Here is a 16,270-nt window from a genome sequence, read left to right on the forward strand (position 1 = left end):
AGGATTCCCCCAATAGGATTAGGGATGTTCCCCCCTCCCCTCAGGGAGGAGGCACAAAGAGGGTGTAGCCACCCTCAGGGCTAGTAGCCATTGGCTACTAACCCCCCAGACCTAAACACACCCCAAAATTCTGTATTTAGGGGCTCCCCAGAACCTAGGAACTCAGATTCCTGCAACCTAAGAAGACGAGGACTGCTGAGCTGAAAAACCCTGCAGAGAAGACGGAGACACCAACTGCTTTGGCCCCAGCTCTACCGGCCTGCCTCCCCACTTCTAAAGACACTGCTCCAGCGACGCTTTCCACAGGGACCAGCAACCTCTGAAGCCTCAGAGGACTGCCCTGCATCTAGAAGGACCAAGAACTCCTGAGGACAGCGGCTCTGTTCACCAAAGACTGCAACTTTGCAACAAAGAAGCAACTTTGAAACAACATGCGTTTCCCGCCGAAAGCGTGAGACTTGGCACTCTGCACCCGACGCCCCCGGCTCGACTTGTGGAGAACAATCACTTCAGGGAGGACTCCCCGGTGACTGCGAGACCGTGAGTAGCCAGAGTTGACCCCCCTGACCCCCCACAGCGACGCCTGCAGAAGGAATCCCGAGGCTCCCCCTGACCGCGACTGCCTGCTTCAAAGACCCGACACCTGGTAAAGGCACTGCATCCGCAGCCCCCAGGACCTGAAGGATCCGACCTCCAGTGCAGGAGCGACCCCCAGGTGGCCCTCTCCCCTTGCCCAGGTGGTGGCTACCCCGAGGAGCCCCCCCTCCCCCCCCCCCCCCTTGCCTGCATCGCTGAAGAGACCCCTTGGTCTCTCATTGCTTTCTATTGAAAACCTGACGCTTGTTTGCACACTGCACCCAGCCGCCCCCGTGCCGCTGAGGGTGTACTTTCTGTGTGGACTTGTGTCCCCCCCGGTCCCTACAAAACCCCACTGGTCTGCCCTCTGAAGACGTGGGTACTTACCTGCTGCCAGACTGGAACCAGGGCACCCCCTTTTCCATTGAAGCCTATGCGTTTTGGGCACCACTTTGACCTCTGCACCTGACCGGCCCTGAGCTGCTGGTGTGGTAACTTTCGGGTTGCTCTGAACCCCCAACGGTGGGCTACCTTGGACCCAAACTTGAACCCCGTAGGTGGTTTACTTACCTGCAAAAACTAACAAACACTTACCCCCCTTCAGGAACTGTTGAAAATTGCACTGTCTAGTTTTAAAATAGCTATATGTCATTTATGTGAAAACTGTATATGCTATTTTGCTAATTCAAAGTTCCTAAAGTACCTACCTGAAATACCTTTCATTTGAAGTATTACTTGTAAATCTTGAACCTGCGGTTCTTAAAATAAACTAAGAAAATATATTTTTCTATACAAAAACCTATTGGCCTGGAATTGTCTCCGAGTGTGTGTTCCTCATTTATTGCCTGTGTGTGTACAACAAATGCTTAACACTACTCCTCTGATAAGCCTACTGCTCGACCACACTACCACAAAATAGAGCATTAGAATTATCTCTTTTTGCCACTATCTTACCTCTAAGGGGAACCCTTGGACTCTGTGCATACTATTCCTTACTTTGAAATAGTGCATACAGAGCCAACTTCCTACTGTGGAAAAGCACACTTATCTGGCTCATTCTTTTTTAGCAACTGGGACCAATATGATAATTCTAAATCTCTGTAGTGAATGGTTTGATCGATTCTGCTCTAAAGCAGATTGTGAGTTTTTGGCGGCTTTAAAAGAAATTCCTTGATATCCAATAGAGCTCTCTAGCCGCATATTCATTACCTAAGAATATTCCACAGGGATAAGACTGGACCTGGACATTTTCAAGCAGTACCCCTGTATGCTGGTAGGTGGTGGTGTTTGGCTCTGCATTGTCTGCACCGGAAGAGACATGCGCAGTACCAATATAAGTGCCACCCTAGCCTGCTGACACCAGTTCTTTCCTTTCTGCGTCAGGTAGCATGATTTGTGAAGAGCAATCCTGCGTTGTTTTTGGTCACACTTTTGTTTGGGAGATTTTCTCTCCTGCTGTGACAGGATGTCCCCAAAGAAACCGTCTGGTTTCAAACCAAGTGGTGCCTGTCAAAGGCAGATATCTGTGACAGACCCACACTTGGTTTGTTTGTGGTGCTTGGAGAGGAACCATGACTCCAAGATCTGCAAGGACTGCTGCGCCATGCCACCGATGGCAGTGGGGGCGCAATCCCACAAGCTCCTCGGTGCCAGACATTGGATTACCTGCGACTCTCAAGATCCCGGACGCATGGAAAATCACTGGACCATTTGCGGAGACGCACCCATGATCCTCTTTCCATTCAGTCTTTAGGTAAGTCCCATATTCATACGAAGTCAATGAGGTCTTCAACTTCACTATATCCATCAAAGTCCTCCCATGAGACACAGGAGCGTTGGGACTCGAGGTCTTGTGGAATTTTAATCAGGGTCTAGTCTGCCCGTGGGCTCAGGGAAGGATCCCACTGGATCCTCACCAGCGACTTTGCCCTTATCGCCAGTTGCGCCACATGGGTTTCATGTTGAACCCGGAGTGGAGCCCCTAGCGAGATCGAGGCATTACTTGGTACCAGCTCCTGTGCTGACACCCTCACAGTGGTGCCTTCCCATCATATTTCCTGACGGGCGTCGTCTGGCACCAGTTCTGGTGTCTACCAGGACTATGCTGTCTGGATCTGAGCCAGTGCATTTTTGCCTTTGACAGGCCTGGAGAGGGGGACGAATGGTATGAGGAACTTGCAGAGGCCAGTGGGTTAGACAACTCACCTGAAAATGTATTGGTCTCTCTTACTGTGGTTACAGAGGAGGGAGCCTCTTTTGATGGTGGTCTTAGACCTTCAGCTACCCTCATGGCAAATGGTCAAGATGAACATCTTGACGGAGGTGCTTTAACCTGGAATCACTCCTTCCGAACCTTTACTCCCTTTTAATGAAGATCTGAACAACGTCCTACTGGAGGCCATACGGGACTCTCCTGTGCATAGAACAATTGCCCGCCACATTTGCCCCGCTCCTGGGGTACCCAGTTTCCTTATCCAGCACCCCACCCAAGAGAGCTTTATGGTCCAAGCCTCCACCTCTGGAGTTAAACCTACCACTCCACCAGATAGGAAATTCAAATGGCTTGATACCTTTGGCAAGAGAATTTTCTCTTCCTCCAGCCTTGTACAGTGGTCAGTAGACACTGCTTCCCTTTTAGACCAATACTCCCAACCAATCTGGGATTCAGTTGTGTAAGTGCTGCCTATGATCTTGGAGGAGGTTTGAACCATACTCTCCCAAGCAATTTGCTGAAGGGAGAAAAGCAGCAAAGTTCACCATAACATGTGGACCGGAGACAACCCACTAATTGCATTGTTAGAGCAATATCTGATCAAAACTTCTATTTGAAGATTCCTTACCTTAGAATTTTCCCCAGACATCAGTCTGAATCCGGAGATATTTCTCCAGGAGTATCCCTGTGTGCCATTGGGTGGCGGTCAACTCCACATCCGTCGCCAGCATTGTGTGTGCCAAATATGATGTTGCGAGAAGAATATTGGTACCACCCAAGCTCGCTGATGTCAATTCTTTTCTTTACCCCCGCAGGCAGCGCCGATTTGAAGAGTTACCCCTTAGTCACACTGCGACTGGTCTTTTTTCACAGTTTCATCATGGACCCTCTTGGTGCATTGAGAAGATGTCACATAAGACCGGGTTCAAGCCCTGCGGATCCTATTATCAGGCGATGTCCGTGACGGATCCACACCTCGCATGCTTGTGGAGTCTGGTGTGCGACCTTAACCCGAAGTCGTGCTCCTAGTGCCAGACCATGAATCCAAAAGCTTTGAGGGAGTGGTCCCTAAATCTCATTGTGGCCCTGCACTGCTCCTGCTGTCCGTCGACAGGAATGGCCACGGAGCCCTCAATCTTCATCGCCTCACTTCAAGTCCTTGGGATGGTTGGGTAAGTTAAAGAACAAAAAAATCAAAGAAGAACCACCGTTTTAAGACTTCATCTAGTCTGACAACCAACAAGACAAGGAAAAAAGGTGTTGTCATTCAGGCCTCCATCCTTGGAGTCTGCGTTGGCTCCAGGCTTCCCTGAGTTTCTTGGAGCTAGAGCGACCCCTGCCCAACTCGGTTAGTTTTATAAGGCCATGCGCCTCATATTTGGGCAGTCTGACAGATCGCCTTCAAGCTCTGTGGCGGCAGGGGTCGCCTCAGGTTCCTCCCTGGTGGCTTCGGCCTTGGCTCCAGGAAGGGGGAGGGAGGGTGCAGGGGTGTGTGTGTGTGTAGGTCACCCATGGATCCGTTCTTGGATCCCAACCAGCCCTGGTCGTATTGCCTCTACCTTCCCCTATAACAATTGTTATTGACACTTACGACGCAGCCTGTGCCCTCGATTGGCATCAACCCCAGACTTTGACAGGGACCGTACCTTGCTTTCTAGGTTGGATCCTGACCCTTATTCTCTTGAGTTGGGGTACAGTGAGGATTGGAAGGGGTCGCTGGACCCTTTGAAATACCAACTGGAAGATCCCATGGACTGGCAAATGATCCTGGGTGAGGCCAGTGGTCTGGACCCCTTCGTCGACACTGGCATGCTGTCTCCCCCTACCATGGCCACGAAGGAGGAAGCTTCCAACTCAGTGGTGGTGAGAAGAGCTGCAGAGGTCCTGGGTCTCCAGCTGCTTTCAGTGGCAGTCAGGACTAATCTGACAGAGGTGCTTCAGCCTGGGGCTTCCGCTTCTGAACCCTTTTTGCCATTTAATGAAGCTGTAAGGAAATGCCTCCTTGGCATGGTTACCCCCTGACTTTTTGTCTTTTGTTGATGCCAGTTATGATTGCAAGTGTGCTGGGACCCTGCTAACCAGGCCCCAGAACCAGTGTTCTTTCCCTAAACTGTACATTTGTTCCCACAACTGGCACAGCCCTGGCACCCAGATAAGTCCCTTGTAAATTGTACCCCTGGTACCAAGGGCCCTGATGCCAGGGAAGGTCTCTAAGGGCTGCAGCATGTCTTCTGTCACCCTGGGGACCCCTCACTCAGCACACTGCCTCACAGCTTGTGTGTGCTGGTTGGGAGAAAATGACTAAGTCAAAATGGCACTCCCCTCAAAGTGCCATGCCAACCTCACACTGCCTGTGGTATAGGTAAGTCACCCCTCTAGTAGGCCTTACAGCCCTAAGGCAGGGTGCACTATACCACAGTTCTAATGCTCTATTTTGTGGTAGTGTGGTCAAGCAGTAGGCTTATCAGAGGGTAGTGTTAAGCATTTGTTGTACACACACAGGCAATACATGAGAAACACACACTCAAAGACTTAACTCCAGGCCAATAGTTTTTATATAGAAAAATATATTTTCTTAATTTATTTTAGAACCACAAGATTCAGTTTTCAAGTAAGTACTTAACTTGTAAGGTACTTCACTCAGGCAAGTATGTAACTTTGAATTAAAACAGTAGTGTACACAGTTTCGGCAAAAATGGCAATAACCTATTTCAAAGTGGACACAATGCTAAAATCAACAGTTCCTGGGGGAGGTAAGTATTGGTTAGTTTCTCAAGTAAGTAAAGCAATTACAAGTTCAGTTTCCTGGGCATAGGCAGCCCACCGTGGGGGTTCAAGTCAACCCCAAATACCCAGCACCAGCAACACAGGGCCAGTCAGGTGCAGAGGTCAAAGTAGGGCCCAAAAAGCATAGGTGCCTATGGAGAACAAGGGTTCTCCGGTTCCAGTATGCTCCAGTAGGTAGGTACATGTGTCCTCAGGGAGCAGACCAGGGGGCTCAAACAGGCGCACAAAATACACCCTCAGCAGCACAGGGGCGACCGGGTGCAGTGTGCAAATTAGGTGTCGGGTTGTAGATAGGAAACAATGGAGGGACCCAGGGGTGACGCTGCCTGGGCATAGGGGGGGCTTCTCGGGCCAGCCACCGACTGGGCCAGGCAGAGGGTCGCCCGATGGTCACTCCTGCGCTGGAGTTCGGTTCCTCCTGGTCCTGGGGGCTGCAGGTGCAGTGCTTAGTCCAGGCATCGGGTTCCTTGTTACAGGCGGTCACGGTCAGGGGGAGCCTCTGGATTCTCTCTGCATGCGTCGCTGTGGGGGTCCAGGGGCGTGGTCTCAGGTTACTCACGAGGTCGCAGTCGCCTGCGAGTGCTCCCTGTAGTGTTGGTTCTCTGGAGCTGAAGCTGGGGGCGTCGGCACCAGAAGGTGAAGTCTCACGCATCTGTCGGGAAGAGTGAGTTCTTTAAAAGTTGCTTCTTTGTTGCAAAATTGTTGCTGTGGGTGAACACTACCGCTGTTCTATGTAGTTTCTTTGTCCTTCGGTTTCAGGGCAGTCATCTGAGGCTTCAGAGGTCGCTGGTCCCTGTTGGATGTGTCGCTGTACAGGTTCTTTTAGTCTGGAGACAGGCCGGTGGGGCTGGGGCAACAGCAGCTTTGTCTCCGTCTCTGCAGAGCTTTCAGGTCAGCAGTCCTTGTTGTAGGTTGCAAGAATCTGATTTCCTATGTTCTGGGGTGCCCCCAAATACTGAATTTAGGGGTGGGTTTAGGTCAGGAGGGCAGTAGCCAATGGCTACTGTCGTGGAGGGTGGCACAGCCCTAATCTTATTGGGGGAATCCTCCAATCTCAAGATGGAGGATTCTAAAGGCAGGGGTCACCTCCGCTCAGGACATCTTAGGGGCTGTCCTGACTGGTGGGTGACTCCTCCTTGTTTTTCTCATTATCTCCTCCAGCCTTGCCGCCAAAAGTGGGGGCAGTGGCCGGAAATGCGGGCATCTCTACTAACTGGGGTGCTGTAACAAAAGGCATGAGCCTTTGAGGCTTATCGCCAGGTGTTACAGTTCCTGCAGGGGAGGTGAGAAGCACCTCCACCCAGTACAGGTTTTGTCCTGGACACAGAGTGACAAAGGCCCTCTCCCCATGTGGCCAGCAACATGTCTGGTGTGTGGCAGGCTGGCAGAAACTGGTCAGCCTAGCACTAGGAGTCGGATTGGTATTCAGGGGGCATCTCTAAGATGCCCTCTGGGTGCATTTTACAATAAATTCCACACTGGCATCAGTGTGTATTTATTGTGCTGAAAAGTTTGATACCAAACTTCCCAGATTTCAGTGTAGCCATTATGGAACTGTGGAGTTCGTTTCTGACAAACTCCCAGACCATATACTCTTATGGCTACCCTGCACTTACAATGTCTAAGGTTTTGCTTAGACACTGTAGGGGCATTGTGCTCATGCACATATGCCCTCACCTCTGGTATAGTGCACTCTGCCTTAGGGCTGTGAGTGTGAGGTTGGCATGGCACTCTGAGGGGAGTGCCATGTCGACTTAGTCATATTCTCCCCACCAGCACACACAAGCTGGCAAGCAGTGTGCATGTGCTGAGTGAAGGGTCCCTAGGGTGGCAAAAGACATCCTGCAGCCCTTAGAGACCTTCCCAGTTACAAGGAACTTACCTGAATGCCAGGGTTGTGCCAATTGTGGAGACAATACTTGAAAACTTACTGAGTACTTACTTGAAAACTGAATCTTGTGGTTCTAAAATAAATTAAGAAAATATATTTTTCTATATAAAAACTATTGGCTTGGAGTTAAGTCTGAGTGTGTGTTCCTCATTTATTGCCTGTGTGTGTACAACAAATGCTTAACACTACCCTCTGATAAGCCTACTGCTCGACCACACTACCACAAAATAGAGCATTAGAACTGTGGTATAGTGCACCCTGCCTTAGGGCTGTAAGGCCTGCTAGAGGGGTGACTTACCTATGCCACAGGCAGTGGGAGGTTGGCATGGCACTTTGAGGGGAGTGCCATTTTGACTTAGTCATTTTCTCCCAACCAGCAGACACAAGCTGTGAGGCAGTGTGCTGAGTGAGGGGTCCCCAGAGAGGCATAAGACATGCTGCAGCCCTTAGAGACCTTCCCTGGCATCAGGTCCCCTGGTACCAGGGGTACCATTTATAAGGGACTTATCTGGGTGCCAGGGCTGTGCCAATTGTGGGAACAAAGGTACAGTTTAGGGAAAGAACACTGGTGCTGGGCCTGGTTAGCAGGGTCCCAGCACACTTTCAAATCATAACTTAGTATCAGGGCAGAGAGGGCCTACCACAGGGGTGACTTATAGTGACCTGGTGTATGGACCTGCAGTGATAACCTTTGCATACACCCTTTTCACGCAGACTGCAAAGGCAGGCCTGCAGAACCCTTTGCATGGGCTCCCTATGGGTGGCAGAAGAACTGCTGCAGCCTATACAGATCCCCTGGAGCCCCAATGCCCTGGGTACCTAGGTACGATATACTATGGACTTACATGGGGGCCCAATATGCCAATTGTGGGAAGAAAAAGGTACAATTTGGAGTAGAGACAAAAACTACAGGGGTCTTCGTAAGCAGGAACCCAGTAGACACAATCAAACATACTGACAACAGGCAGAAAATGGGGGTAACCATGCCAAGAAAGAGGGTACTTTCCTACAGTCCTGCACCAACAGTTTGGCAAACATACAGGGGGCATCTCTAAGATGCCCCTTAGGCGCATTTTTCAATAAACCCCACACTTGCATCAGTTTGGGTTTACTGTGCTGAGAAGTTTGATACCAAACTTCCCAGTATTCAGTGAAGCCATTATGAAACTGTGGAGTTCGTGTTTGACAGACTCCCAGACCATATACTCTTTATGGCGACCCTGCACTTACAATGTCTAAGGTTTTGCTTAGACACTGCAGGGGCATAGTGCTAATGCACTGATGCCCTCACCTGTGATATAGTGCACCCTGCCTTAGGGCTGTAAGGCCTGCTACCCTGCACTTACAATGTCTAAGAATTGGCTTAGACACTGTAGGGGCATATTGCTCATGCGGCTATGCCATCACCTGTGGTATAGTGCACCCTGCATTAGGGCTGTAAGGATTGCTAGAGGGGTGACTTACCTATGCCACACACAGTGGTTTGTGGGCATGGCACCCTGAGAGCGGAGCCATGTCGACTTTGCCTTTTTATCCCCACCACCACACACAAGCTGCAAAGGCGGTGTGTATGTGCTTGTTGAGGGGTTCCCCAGGGTGGGATAATACATGCTGCAGCACTTGGGGACCCTCCCTGGCAACAGGGCCCTTGGTACCTTTTTACAAGGGACTTAATATGGGCGCCAGGAGTGTTCCAATTGTGAAAACAAAGGTACAGAATTTGTGAAAGAACACTGGTGCTGGGGGATGGTTAGCAGGATCCCAGCACACACACAAATAAAGTTGAGGTGGGTAACCATACCAACAAGGGCACTTTCCTACACTCACTTTATCACTTACTGTTTTTGTTTAAAATGTGCTGTCATTTTTTGGTGCAGTAGAGGAGGGAAGGCAGCAGAAGTCCAGCTCTTATGGATCATCAAAAGAAAACGTTTTTTAAGCCATAGGAATTGCAGTCCAAAAAACAGATTTTTTTTTCATTTTCAGCCAAGCCTCCCTTGATCAGAATATATACAAATATTCATCCAGCCAAAAACGAAATTTCAGATCCTCAGCATTTAAATTTGCAGTAAAGGAATGTCCATCTTCAGAAGAGAATTCGGTGTGAATTATTAACATCTGAAGATGTTCTGTGAGAATGCTAAATTGTTCACAAAAATACTTGTTCCTGGATATATTTTGAAGACGAAAGTCAACTGGATAGAGTAAAACTGTTATTATTCACTTCACATGATGTGCTGTTGATAATTTGAGGTTTAACAGCCTCTGTGGGACCTGTCTTCAGATGTATTACATATCTCTGGTTCAACTCTGTACAAATATGAGGGAGTTGTGCTACTAATTATACTCAAATGTATCACACTGCATAAATGTATTATTGTACCCTACTGTTATTATATAATAACCTGCCAATAGGAGATTATTGAAGCAGGTGAATCTGTGAAATATCCAATACTAGAAAACATCAGCAAGTTTTCAAGAATCACTGGTCAAAATAATCTCACATACCTGTTCCACCAAGGATGCAATTTCCTGTTCTGCCTTTGACATTTCTTCCTCCTCTTCTCTTCCAGCGCAATCATCTGCATCCAATGGGATGTTTTCATTGAACTCTGCAAGTTCAGCCACCTGTTCTGCCTTGGCCTGAGTCGCAGCTCTGATATCCTCTTCATCCTCAGCTTTACAAAGTGCCTGCCAAAAGAGGCATGTAAAATATAAAAATGAAATCAAACAAAAAAGGCTGATACAACAAAATGCAATTTTGGAGTGAGAAACACTGCAATCCCATTCCCCACCTAAAAATGTCGTACAAATCTGTCTCACTCAGCAGAGGCTTAAACCACTATGAATCCACACACTAGACAGTCAGGCACAGGTCAATCCAGCCACAAACTGGAGGACCTGGCACAACACAATGCACGCGCTACATAAGAGGAGATGGCACACAAACTTACCCTATCCCAGGCTGCCTAGTAGAATAGTACTGCAGTCTGCTGCACCAAATTGTACCTGCTGCAATTCACAATTGAGCTCATATAGAAGGAAATTTCTATGTTACTTAGCCTATGAGTGGAGGAGGCTGGCCTGGTGTGTGGTGGACAACTATGGTATTGGCACCTTATACCAGGTCAAGGCAACCCTCATTAGTAAGTATTACAGTGTCTAGGAAGCCAGGGTTCTCTAGTGGTAGATGTGCTGAGCAGCCAATACTTTATTAGGAGGAGTGTAAAGCACACGCAATACCACAGAAGTCGCACAGTAACTTATCACACATGAAATGAACCACACAGTGTTGCAAAAATAAATGTACTTTAGTATAGTAACACTGAGCTAGAATACTATAAGCAATCCTTCTCTGAAGGTAAGAGCACACTAAAAAATCTCAGTTAACTGCTAGGAATTAGCATAAAACATTAGAAAATAGCAAGAAATAGCAAGGGCCTTAAAAGGGGCCAATCCATATATTAAAATAGTAGAATGAGAGAATGTTTCCCCCACCAGAGGATATGGAGTAGTTAGCCAAGGGCTGGGAGAGTATAGAACCCCCAAGAGGAGAGTAACTAGAGGACCTCCAGCGACGAGGAGAGCAGAGATAAGTTACCTGGTCATCCCATAGGCTAGCATGGGGACTTAGAAATGGAACAAAGCAAGAACAGGACCAGGCCAGTGGAACCCAACGGGGCATTCCGGATGAAGAGGACATGTGGAAGAAGGGGACAGAGTCCAGTCCCCGCAGGATTGTCCAGGCGGGGTAGGAGGCAATGCCCACCCTTCCGTGGGTGAAGATCCGGGTCAACAGTGATGGGTGAAGGCCAGCTGCGGAGTTCAGGAGCTGCAGAGGAGTCCCTGAAGTTGTCTAAGAGCTGTACCACGACGGTCGCCGGATTGCAGACAGGTCAGCAGTCAGGAGGACCACCAAGGAGCATAAGCAAATGCAAGTCAGAGCAGAAGACGATTTGCAAGGCTGGAGAGGACCAGCAAGGTCCTGGCGTCTCAACCATTGGAGGGGAGTCCAGGCTGAACCACAGAAGACAGCAGAGCCAGCAGAAGCAGTTGGAGCCAATACGAGCAACCCACTGGCAGCAGGTACAGTAAGCCGCAGTGAGGCCCAAGCAACACACCTGAAGAGGAGTCCCATTTCGCTGGAGCAGCACAGAGGAGACTGTCTTTGCAGAGGTAAAGTGCTGGGGTCTGTGACTACTCGGAGCCTTGAAGATCCCATTGGCCTGGACTGGTGCAAACTGGATTATGAGGAGGGCACAAAATATGCCCTTCAAACAAGCTGGTGGCGTAGGGAGGCTGCCCCCACCAGCATTGTAACATCTATTTCCAAGGGAGAGGAGGTTGCCCCCTCTCCCACCTCCCACAGGAAATCCTTTATTATGCCTTCCCCTGCTTGAACTGGTCAAGCAGCAGGAGGGCAGAATACTGTTTGAGGAGCTGCAACAGCATGGGCTGCTCGCAGACCCTGGAAGGCTGGTAGGAGCAAATCTGGGGGGGGGGGGGGGGGGGGGGCTCGGGGTGTAGGTACTCTAAGAAGCCCTCTGAGTGCATGAAATCATGCCACCAATACTGGCATCAGTATTGGGGTAGGATTCCGACATGTTTGATACCAAACTAGATTTGGAGTTAGCATTATGTAGCTGGGCCATAGGTAGTGACCTATGACCAGTACACAGCTAAAATGGCTTACCTGCACTTATGAAGTCCCGGAAATTGAAACAGGAGTTCGTAGGGGCACCTCTGCTCTAGCATGGGTGACCACACACACAGGGACCTGCACACTGCCCTTGGAGCTGGAAGGGCCTACGATAGGGGGGACTTACAGTGACCTGGAGCAGTAACCAGCAGTAAAGGGGTTCATGGATCTTTTCACACAGGCTGCAAACGGCAGGCCTGCACACACAGTTTGCATGGGCTCCCATGGGTGGCATAATACATGTTGCAACCAAGGGGGACCCCTGGTGTACCAATGCCCTGGGTACCCAAGTACCATATACTAGGGACTTACTGGGGTACACCAGTATGCCAACTGTGGGGTGTAAAGGGTACTAAGGCAACCACATTTAGAGGAGAGCGCACCAAAATTGGTGTCCTGGTTAGCAGGATCCCAGTAAAAACAGCCTAAACACACTGAAAACAGGCAAAAAGTGGGGGTAGCCATGCCAAAAGAGTGACTTTCCTACAGTAGGCATCTGTTCATTTGCTGCAGTGCTGTAAATTGATGTGCTTCGTAAAACCTCCTCTACTTATAAATATGCATGGGCATTTTTCCTGGAGCACACAGTGGCTTCCAGGGTGATGGGTTTGTGCATGTAAATCTACAGCACTATATGCAACGAACAGATGCTTACAGGGCAAGCAACAAAATTCATTTTTAGCATGTGTGGCTGTAGATACATATGCTCTGTATCGACTGTAAAGCAGTACTTCCATAAGCTGTGGCCATTCAGTGGTTGGTGCAGGGTTCTGAAACAAATTCCTTACAACAGTCTGACTGACTAGTGTGTTGCCTTTCAAGAGTATCCACACAGCAATGCTTTGTGACGGTGTGTGGAATTGACCACGTGGCAGCTTTACAAATGTCAGCTATGAGAATATTCTGAAGGAATGCCACAGTGGTGCCTTCTCTGTTCACAGGTTTAGTGGGGTGTGGGGGATTAAGGGTTCTTTTGCTTTAAGGTAGCAGCACCGGATGCATCTGACGATTGACATGGCCACACCTGCTGTTGACAGAGCAACCTTTATGAGGCTGTTGAAAGGCAACAAAAAGCTGTTGTGTTCTACATAAAGACAGTCTAATCTATGTAGTACATAAGAGAGTGCTGGACATTGAAGTGTATATGTGTGTGTATGTAGTGCTCATTCAGCTACAGAGTTAAGCTGGGGGAAGAAGACTGGGAGCTCTATTGTTTGGTTTAAGTGAAAAGGGAACACAACCTTTGGTAGGAATTTCGGGTTATTTCCAAAGACAACCTTGTCACTGTTGACCTCGAAGAAAGACTCTTGTAGTATAAGAGCCTGTAGCTCACTAATACGGCTAAGCAACGTAATGGTTACTAGGAAGACAACCTTCCAGGAGAGGAATTGTAATGGACAGGAGTGCTGTGAATGAAAGGAGAGCCTAAGGGCCTGGTGATGGTAACACTGAGGGTCCAGGCTGAGGCATTTGACACTGTCGGCAGGATTATGTGTTTAAGGCCTTCCAAGAATGGTGGGGATCTTGAACAAGAATGTTCCCTGTTCTCCATATATGTCCATAATGGAGGCTAGCTGTAGCCTATTTGAGATACAGGCTAGTCCAGACTTCTCCAAATGTATTAGGTAGCAAATGATGTTTTGGACCATTGGTGTAAGAGGGTTTAGGTGGTGTGAGGTACAGTAGTGGACAAGCCTATTCCACTAAGTGGCTAGCAGGTGTCTGTGGTGGGTCTGAGGGCTTCTTTCAGCATGTTCATGAACTCTTGCAATTGGTTAAGGTATCCAACGTCTAGGACTCAGGGCCACATTGCTTGTCTGAGCTGCCTGGAGTCTGGATGTCTGACTTTGCTTTGGCTGTGTACGGAGGCATGACTTGGTGGGGAGCTTCTCATGGAGCAATGGACATCTTTAGAAGAATTGAGAACCATAGTTTAATGGACCACTTGGGAACCACCAGGATGAGGGTGAGGGGTGTTAGCCACAGTTTCCTCACTAAATACAGTAGAAGAGGAAATGCAACAAAAGCAATTGCAAAGATCTTTAATCAGTTCATCCACAGAGCACAGCCCATGAATTGGGAGTCTGAAAATCTGCACACAAGGGTTTGGCATTTTACAATGAGATTTATATAATGAGATTTATATAAAGAGATTTATATTTGGGCCACTCCACTGTAGGAAGCACTGAAGGAGAACTTGTGGGTGGAGTTCAAACCCATGGACCTGCTGCTGCTTCCGGCTGAGAAGGTTTGGAAAGTTGTTGTCCACTCCTGGAAGGCACTCCACTAGGAGATGCACTTGGTGGTAAATCGCTCAGTGCCAAATCCTCGCCCCAATGCTGACCACTACAGAGTGTGTCACCTTGGTTGTGAAGACAGAAAATAGCAGTCATGATGTCTGTTCCAACCCGTATAAGTTTTCCTTGAAAGTCTTGGAAGGTTTTGATGGCTAACTGTATCGCTAAAATCTCCAGATGGCTAATATGGAGACCCCATAGATGAGGTGGCCACAGACTCTGCACTGTCATGTTGCCTAGATTCACCCCTCGCCCAGCGAGTGACGCACCCATAGAGTTGGTCACCTATAGAATTGGGTCAAGGTCCTGTTGCACAACAGGATGTTGCTGTTGCACCACTGCAGAAAGCAATGGATGCTGGTCCTTAACCCTAGATCTTCCCAGTGATCCTCCACTTGTGATCACTTTGCTGGGAGGTACTCTTGTAGGGAACGCTTATAGATCCTTGCATGTGGGTCTATGCCTATACAGGAGGTCATCATACGTAGGAGGCTTAACAATAAAACGATACAGGGGCTGAAAAAAAAGCAGCAGCTGCTAAAATTCCACCAATCTTTGATCGTCTGGCTAGGTCTTGGTAGCGACTGCACTTAGGACAATCCCCAGTGCGGGCTTGACACTCCTATCTGCTTGCACTCCATCAGCCAGCTGAAGACGTGAGGTGTCACTCGCCCGCCTTCCCCATACCAGTCTGAGGTGGGCTGCAACCTTCACTAGGCATTTGGTAAAAACCCTGTTGACTTTTGTGACTGTGAAGGGCAACACTTTAAACTGGTAGTGCCGGCCACATGTTATGAAGTGGAGTTGATATTTGTCAGGTGGATGAATGCGTATTTGAAAGTAGGAGTCATACAGGTCTAATCTGATCATTAAGTCACCTTACTACAGCAGGGGGATGACATCCACTAGGGTGACCATATTTAAATTGTCCGAGAGGATGCATCTGTTGAAAGACCTGTGACAGAGATCTAACTTGAGGGAGCCAACCTTCGTGGGGATGAGGAAGTGTAGGGAAAATATACCTTTGCCCTTCATGTTTGGAAGGTGGGAGCACTGGCTTTATGGCCCGTTTGAGAAGGAGTGTCTGGACCTGCTCCTGTTGTAGGGGTGAGGTTATCTAGTCTGAGGGTGTGTGCAAGGCGAGGGATATCTGTTGGGGTTTAAGTGAGGTCAAGGCAGTAGCCATACTGGAAAATAGATACAACCCAACGGTCTGTGGTGATTTTCTCCCAGTGGGGAAGAAATGGGTGGAGTCTCCCTCCGAAAGGTGGGATAGGTATGGGTGGGAGGCAAGTCAATGTTTGGAAGTAGAGGGTCACTCCAAGAGGGTGCCTCTGACTCTTGGACTTATTACCCTAGAAAGGGCCTTGTGTGCATCTTATACTTTTCTGTTGGAAACAGGCCTGTTGCTCTTACAACTATGCTGGTTTGGGGGAGGTAGCTTTCAACCTGCCCTTTGCCTGCTATCTCCAAAAGGAGCCTCTGGTTGCTGGTACTTGGAAGGCACCCATGGCTTTAGTAGTGTCTATGTCTGCCTTTTATCCAACATGTATGTAGGAAAGTACCCTCTATTTGGCATGGTTTGTACCCTCTATTTCGCATTGTTTCCCCCCATTTGTTTGCCTCTCAGTGTGTTTTGTCTGTGTTCACTGGGATCCTGCTAACTTCTACACCAGTGACTGCTCTCGCTCTAAATTTGGTTGTTCCTGACTTAGTACACCCCACAATTGGCGTATTGGTGCCCCCATTAAGTCTCTAGTGTAAGGAAATGCCTCCTTGGCATGGTTGCCCCCTGACTTATTGCCTTT

At 48.8% G+C, this 16,270-nt stretch overlaps 1 protein-coding gene across 1 annotated transcript in view; it reads right to left on the reverse strand.

Annotated features, from left to right (window-relative positions):
* SRCAP (Snf2 related CREBBP activator protein) overlaps nt 1–16,270 on the reverse strand; it is a 1,275,580-nt gene that overhangs the window by 54,045 nt on the left and 1,205,265 nt on the right. Inside the window, exon 32 of the mRNA XM_069201690.1 lies at nt 9,975–10,157. Within this exon, the coding sequence (XP_069057791.1) occupies nt 9,975–10,157 (183 nt within the window). The remainder of the gene's footprint in view (nt 1–9,974; nt 10,158–16,270) is intronic.

This window comes from Pleurodeles waltl, chromosome 7, assembly GCF_031143425.1.
Source record: "Pleurodeles waltl isolate 20211129_DDA chromosome 7, aPleWal1.hap1.20221129, whole genome shotgun sequence".
Lineage (NCBI taxonomy): Eukaryota > Metazoa > Chordata > Amphibia > Caudata > Salamandridae > Pleurodeles > Pleurodeles waltl.